Source organism: Phoca vitulina, unplaced genomic scaffold (genome assembly GCF_004348235.1).
Source record: "Phoca vitulina isolate PV1807 unplaced genomic scaffold, GSC_HSeal_1.0 scaffold19, whole genome shotgun sequence".
Taxonomy (NCBI): domain Eukaryota; kingdom Metazoa; phylum Chordata; class Mammalia; order Carnivora; family Phocidae; genus Phoca; species Phoca vitulina.
In genome coordinates this window covers 28,407,187-28,414,563 of record NW_022589722.1, presented here as the reverse complement: position 1 = coordinate 28,414,563, position 7,377 = coordinate 28,407,187, and the positions used below count along the sequence as shown (strand labels likewise).

The following is a 7,377-nucleotide window of genomic DNA, read 5'->3' as shown; positions in this document are numbered from 1 at the left end:
GGTGGCTCAGTTGGTTAAGCGACTGCCTTCGGCTCAGGTCATGATCCCGGGGTCCTGGGATCGAGCCCCGCATCGGGCTCCCTGCTCATTGGGAAGCCTGCTTCTCCCTCTCCCGCTCCCCCTCCTTGTGTTCCCTCTCTCACTGTGTCTCTCTCTGTCAAATAAATAAAATCTTAAAAAAAAAAAAAAAAGTGGTTAAAACGGCCAACTTCAATGAGGTCTTCACTGCTATTTGTGGAATGGAAGAATGGAAGGTTGAGTTCCCGCCACGCCAACATTTACTCACACATTTACGCGCTCGCTTCATTCCGAGCAGACAAAGGTGGCGCCTGGAAGGTACCAGGGCCAGAAGGCGGGCCCCACGCGCCGCCGTGGTCATGGAAACGCGCACGCTCCCAGCGCCGAACTACAACTCCCAGCGGCCTCCGCAGCTTCCGGTTGGCAAGATGGTGGCGCGCAGGAGGAAGCGTGGCGAGCGGGCCTCAGAGCAGGGGATTCCGAGCCCTCCCGGTTACTCCGGTGAGTCGCGGCGGCCAGGCTTCCCCGGGAGGTGGCTCGGGCGTCGGCGGTGGCTCCGGGACCCCCGCGCGGTTGGGTGGGAGGCCCGGTAGCCCCGAGTCCCGGACGCTGCGCTCTGCTCGCGTCTGGCGGCACTCTCCCGGGACGAGCCCGTTTTGGCCACCGCTTCCCTTGGGTAAACCCCTGTCTGTCCACACTCTTCCCCCGGACGAGTGAGCCCACCGCTTCTTATCACCTCTGCCACTCCTAGCCTGGCCCCTATCAGCCCTCGCCCGGCTGTGCCCCCCTAACTGGTTCTCCTGATTTTATTCTTGCGCTTGCCTTCTGTTCGCCCAGGTGCCGGAATGTGCGTTCTAGAGTCAGATTTAGATCAGATTTTGCCTCACACGCCTGCCCATATACCCCCATACCCACCGAACTCCCTCCAGTGGTTTTACAAGTTAGCACCTAAAACAAAACCCGAACTTACTGACTTGTGTGGCCCTGCGTGTGCTGGCTCGGCCGACCTAGAGCTCTTTCTGTTCCTCTGGAGCAACAATCTCTTTACACCCTCAGGGTTTTTGCACTTGAGGTGCCCTTTTCGCACAGCTGTGCCCTGTGACTTTAATGTTAGTTCCTCAGAGAGGCCGTTCCGATGCCTAGCTAAAGGCCTCTGCCACGCAACCACTCTGCACTGTTTTCCCCTTTCTTTCATATTTGATAGGATCTTGTTAGGTGCTTCTTTGTTCATTGCCTTCTCTACTCTCATGGGAGCTTCCCGAGCACAGATGCTGCAGCTGTATCCCCCGTGTGCTCTGAAGAAGGCCGTGAGGAAAACAGAAAGCAGCCCCTAGCATTATGGGAATGTGAGCCATTATCCAGTGATCACACAGATAGAGACTTAGAGACCGGGAGAGGTTGTCAAGGCACAGAGCAGGTGGATCTAACTCAGCACGTAGGCTCTCTGAGGAAGTGAAGTTAAACGTGAAGAATGGGCGGAGGGTAGAAGGTTGATGTTTCAGGTAAAGAAACGTGTGAGCTTGGGTGAGGCCTGGGCTTACTGGAGGCATAGAGAGAAGGCAGAGTGGCCGGCCCCGCACAGTGGTGGGGGGAGGGCTTGGCAAAAAGATGTGAAAGGTGGTCGGGGTCTGGCAAGGCCTCCAGCTGATGTCAGGATTTTGGTGTTGACCCCAGGAGCATCAGGGTTTGGACTCCCCTCTCATTTTGCTCCCCACCTGTAATAATTGCCCGTTCTCTCCCCCACCTGCTTGGGTGCCCCTCCTGGGCAGGTTCTCTGTTCATTCACTCTCACAGCCTGCACAGTACCCTGCACAGGCCTTGCCTAGGGGAAGGGCTCAGTGATGGAATGGACAGACAGATGGGACTAGAAAGGGACAGCCTGAGCTTGATTTTCATGCCATCCTTCCCTGCCCCCATTTCCTGTCCAGCCATCCCGATCAAGTTCTCAGAAAAGCAGCAGGCTTTTCACTACCTCTATGTGAGAGAGCACAGAGTTCGAGAAGGCACCAAGTCTTCCTGGCCTCAGAAGCGGACCCTCTTTGTTCTCAATGTGCCCCCATACTGCACAGAGGTGAGCTGGTGTCTGGGAGGGAACCTCTAAGGCTGGCCAGGAGCTCCAGGCAGGGTTGGGTTCCCACTGGCCTCCACCAGGTCCTTATTGGGAGATGGAAGCATCTAACTGAAGCCCCAAGGGAGGGCAGCTAGAGGGCTGCTGCTTCTGTCTCTTGTGACAGGAAATGGCTTTTTATTTTTATTTTTTAAAGATTTTATTTATTTGACAGAGAGAGACACAGTGAGAGAGGGAACACAAGCAGGGGGAGTGGGAGAGGGAGAAGCAGGCTTCCCGCTGAGCAGGGAGCCCAATGTGGGGCTCGATCCAGGACCCTGGGATCATGACCTGAGCCGAAGGCAGTCGCTTAACGACTGAGCCACCCAGGCACCCCAGGAAATGGCTTTTTAAATTTTCTTTTTTTTTTTTTAAGTAATCTCTACACCCAACATGGGGCTCCACCTCAGGACCCCAAGATCAAGAGTCACATGCTTTATCGACTGAACCAGCCAGGGTGCCCAGAAATGTCTTTTTAAAGATTTATTTTAGAGAGAAGAGCATGAGCACGTGCAAGGTGGGGGGCAGAGGGGGAGGGAGAATCTCAAGCAGCCTCCATGCCCAGTGTAGAGCCTGGTGCAGGGTTTGATCCCAGACTCTGAGATCACGACCTGAGCTGAAACCAAGCATCAGACACTTAACCGATTAAGCCACCCAGGCACCTGGAAATGTCTTTTTAAAGCTGTGTTTTAAAAAGTAAAGTCTGGGGCCCTTGGGTGCCCCAGAAGCGTCTGCCTTTGGCTTCAGGTCATGATCTCAGGATCCTGGGATCGGGCCCCGCGTCGCGTTCCCTGCTCAGTGGGGGAGCCTGCTTCTCCCTCTGCCTACCGCTCCCCCTGCTTGTGCGCACACAGTCTCTCTCTGTCAAATAAATAAATAAAATCTTTAAAAAATAAAAAAATAAAAGGTATAGTTCTAAGAAGCTCAAAGCTTTTTATTATTTCCCAGGATTCTTTGAATTACATGTTGTTTTTCGCTGATTATAACAGTGATACATCTCCATAGGAAAAAATAGAAGATAAGATTATCCTCTAAATCTATCCAGACATTAACTTATTTTCACGAAAACGGTTAAGTTTTGCATTATGTAAGTTCACAGAAGAGAAACTAAGGGTGTTGCTGGGTTTTAGATTGTTTTTCAAGAAAGAAATATTAACTTCTAAAGATTTGTTTATTGTAGGGAGAGTGAGGGGCAAGGCAGAGGGAGAGAGAGAATCCTCGAGAGAAATACTAATTTCTAAAAGATTCTTGTACGGGGCGCCTGGGTGGCTCAGTCGTTAAGCGTCTGCCTTTGGCTCAGGTCATGATCCCAGGGTCCTGGGATCAAGCCCCGCATCGGGCTCCCTGCTCGGGAAGCATGCTTCTCCCTCTCCCACTCCCCCCTGCTTGCGTTTCCTCTCTTGCTATGTCTTTCTCTGTCAAATAAATAAATAAATAATGTTTAAAAAAAAAAAAAAGAAAGAAAAAAAAAGATTCTTGTACAGTCAGAGAAAGAAGCAGAGGAGAGGCTGTGTCATGTCTTAGTTTCCTGAAGCGTAGCGTGTGTACAGAGAAGGGCCAGGCCCTAGGCTACAACTTGCCGCATTTCACAAACTGAACACACCCACGTACTCAGCGCCCAGAAACAGAACATGACCTGCGCCCAAGAAATCCCCTCAAGGGGCTCACCGCCAGCCTGAGTCCCAACAACACAGAGTTAACTCCAGTTTTCAGTGGCTGCTCAGGGAGGGAAACTTAGTTGGTTGTCTCATAAAATCAGAATACTCCAAATAACCCCAGAAACGTTCCCGCCTATTCTCGTAATAGAACCTAATCCTCCTTTGGGGATCGTTCACCCCGAGAAAGGGGCAGGGAAAGACGGCTGGCCTTTCAAAGTGAGAAATCCCTTTCAGGGACAAACCAAACATCCCGGGCACATGCTCCCTGCAGGTCCTCTCATAAAGCCAAAAAGTTTATACCTGAATTCTGTCTCACGCTGCGTCTGCTCCCTCCCACGTCCCGTGGCCAGTGGCGGTGTGGTTTTTTTTACTCACGGTTTTGAACGTGAAAACGCACAGGGCTGTCGGCTCGGGCTGTGGGAGGGCAGGACGATGACCGTGCGGAGGACGGCGTGGCTGGTCAGGGCCTGCGTACGTGCCCCCCGGTTGGGCGGACGTGGGCTCCGAGACCTTCGGGGGCCCTGGTCCCCTGGCTGTGCCACCCTGGGCAGAGGGGGGCTCCCTGAGGCCCCCGCAGCCCCTCATGCTGTGCCTCCCCCGCCGGGTCCGCGGCAGGAGTGCCTGGCCCGCCTCTTCTCCCCCTGTGGCCCCGTCCAGTCTGTGGAGTCCCGGGAGAAGCCAGAACTCGCTGACAGCCCAAAGGAGCCCAAGTCAAAGTTTTTTCACCCCACGCCCACTCCGGTAAGTGCAGGTGCTGTGGGCTGCTCCCCCGGGGGCGCCGCGGGCTGTGGCCAGGGCAGTCTCCCCACACCTCTGCGCCTTCCCTGCATTCGCCGCGTCCTTCAGCTTCTTGTCCCGCTCTCCCATCGTCCTGCTGAGAGCCCAGAGACCATCTTGCTCGCCGCCCTGAAGGGCCTCCCTGAGCTCCCCCCTGCTCCCCCCGACGTCCCTTCTTCCTGAGGCCCCGGGGCCTGGTCTCGTCTCCCCGTCCCGAGCCCACACGCCCTCCCGGCGTAGCGCGGTCTGAGCTAGTGTGCGCGCTGTCCGCTCCGGTATGTGGGAGCTCGCTTGTCACTGCGTCCCGCCTGCGCCTGGAAGGGAGGTCCCGAGTGTCTCACCTCCCCTGGGTCGCCTCTGGCAGAAGTTGGAAGACTAGCAGCATGGCTGTGTGTCCCCCCCACCCCGACCCCAGGATTATAGAGAACTTCTTGGTTATCTTCACGGTCAGAACAGCCCAGCACATGTCCCCTGGCCCAGCGACGAGTCGGGCTGAGGGCAGCTGGGAGCCCTGGTGCCAGGAGCCGGGTGGCCGGGAGGACGGGAGGGGTGCTGGCATTCTGACATCTCCCCCCCCCCCCCCCCCCCCCCAGGGCTTCCAGGTAGCCTACGTGGTGTTCCAGAAGCCAGGTGGGGTGTCTGCTGCCTTAGTCCTGAAGGGCCCTTTGCTGGTCTCAACAGAGAGTCACCCTGTGAAGAGCGGCATTCACAGTCAGTACTGCGGCAGCGTCACGCCCTCCTTCCCGGGCCCAGGGTGGGCGGAGGGGAGGGCCCAGCTTGCTGCCACTAGAACCTTCCTTGGGCCACAGGTCTCCGTCCTCGTGGCCTGTATGAGAAGATCCTGACTGGGGGCGCCTGGGTGGCTCAGTCGTTAAGCGTCTGCCTTCGGCTCAGGTCATGATCCCAGGGTCCTGGGATCGAGCCCCGCATCGGGCTCCCTGCTCAGTGGGAAGCCTGCTTCTCCCTCTCCCACTCCCCTGCTTGTGTTCCCTCTCTCAAATAATCTTAAAAGTAAAAAAGAAGAAGAAGATCCTGACTGGCTGGGCAGGTGGGGCCCCGAGTATCGGGCCTGAGGAAGCCCCGTTTTCCTCCCTCCTTTCTCCCTCAGAGTGGATCAGTGACTACGCAGACTCAGTGCCAGACCCTGAGGCCTTGAGGGTCGAAGTGGACACGTTCATGGAGGCATATGACGAGAGGGTAGCCGAGGTGGGGCTTCCACAGGGAACGTGAGGTCGTGGGTGTGGTGTCGCTGCGGAGGGGGATGGGTGGTGGCACCTGTGCTGCTCACTGTGTGGAGTTCAGGCTCCCTCTTTCCCCACTGAGTGCTGTGTCACCTAGCTGGGTGACGTCTAGTCTCTGGTCTGTAGGAAACAGGCTGAGGGACGAGGAGGGTGTTGGCACCTCTGTGCCCCCCACCCCCCAGACTGAGCCACTGGGAGGGAGAGGGCGCAGCAGGTGGCGGTGGGTGCCCGGGGAGGTTCTGGGTGCTGCGGGGAGAGCCTCCAAGGGAGGGTGGGGGAGGGGCACCCGAGGCTGCAGGGGTCCCGGGGTCTGCCCATCACAGCGTCTGTTCTTGCAGGAGGAGGCTAAGGCCAAGGAGGAGGAAGGGGTTCCGGACGAGGAGGGCTGGGTGAAGGTGACCCGTCGGGGCCGGCGGCCCGTGCTGCCACGGACAGAGGCTGCTAGCCTGCGGGCGCTGGAGAGGGAGAGACGGAAGCGCGCCCGCAAGGAGCTGCTCAACTTCTACGCCTGGCAGCACCGAGAGACCAAGATGGAGCGTAAGGGAGCGCCCCAAACCCCTGTGCTTCAGCCCCATTTCCCTTGGGGCCCAGACCCTGTGGACGAGGCCCGTGGCCACTGCTGCCAGCCCCGGCCAGAGCAGAGGGCTCCCGCGGGCGGCACTGGGACCTGGGTGTGGAGGGGGCTGTCCCTGGGCCCAGACTTCCCAACAGGCTCTGGACTTAGGGTCCCAGCCTGCAGCATCCCATGGTGGTCCCCCCGTTGCTCCCCAGTGGCAGCATTGGGGGCCCCTGGGTTGTTTAGAGGCTTCAGACACACCTGGGATGTAGGACCACCTCCAGACCCCTGAGCAGTTGGTGCTGGAACCTGTCATCCTCCCACGGGGGCCAGATTGCAGAGGGTGGATCTCAGGTGCTCACTGTGGGGACAGCGAGAGGGCCGCTGCTGGGTGTGTGTGTGTGTCGGGGGGAGTGAGTGTGGGGGGAGTGGGGCAGGCCTCTCGCATGGACAGTGTCGGGGCGAGCACCGTGTGTGTGTGTGTGTGTGTGTGTGTGTGTGTGTGTGTGTGTGTGAGAGAGAGAGAGTTGGGGGGGGAAGTGGGGCGGCGCCCTCACATGGACAGTGTTCAGGCGAGCACCCCATCGCCCGTGACCCACTCAAGGTCGTGATGATGCTGACAGCCCATATTCCCTGTTCGTCGGGTGGCTTCCCCGTGGGCCTGGGAGTAGAGGGTGCTGGCCTTGTCCTCGGCAGGGGGACCGCGTCTGCAGCAGCTGGTGACCTAACACCCAGGCACGTCACCCTCCTGCCTGTCTCGCTGCTGCTCCCCACTCGGGCACCTTCGCTCCTGCTCTTCTCTCTAGAATCACCGACAGCGGGCTGCATGAGCTCTCCCCCCGGGCTCCCACCCCTCCGTATTCCTCTGACCTGGTCACCTGGTGACCAGAGCCGCCATCCAAATTCTGTGGCACTGAGGGCGGAGTCCCTCTCCTTCCTGATGTTCTCCCCAGTCTGGCTGCTGCAGTGGGGAGGGGCCGGGAGAGGTGCCCCTGGGGGGGCTCCCCACACCCCCCGAGC

General features: G+C 58.1%; 1 protein-coding gene across 2 annotated transcripts in view; it reads left to right on the top strand.

The window, feature by feature from the left end:
* Nucleotides 1-432: 432 nt before the first annotated feature.
* Nucleotides 433-7,377, top strand: part of RRP7A (ribosomal RNA processing 7 homolog A) — a 7,991-nt gene continuing 1,046 nt past the window's right edge. Inside the window, exons 1-6 of one of the 2 annotated variants that reach the window (XM_032416727.1) lie at nt 433-519; nt 1,947-2,089; nt 4,399-4,524; nt 5,154-5,271; nt 5,669-5,766; nt 6,140-6,338. In XM_032416727.1, coding sequence (XP_032272618.1) covers nt 447-519; nt 1,947-2,089; nt 4,399-4,524; nt 5,154-5,271; nt 5,669-5,766; nt 6,140-6,338 — 757 coding nt within the window. In that variant the 5' untranslated portion in view covers nt 433-446. The remainder of the gene's footprint in view (nt 520-1,946; nt 2,090-4,398; nt 4,525-5,153; nt 5,272-5,668; nt 5,767-6,139; nt 6,339-7,377) is intronic. The other variant, XM_032416728.1, reaches the window with a different exon arrangement.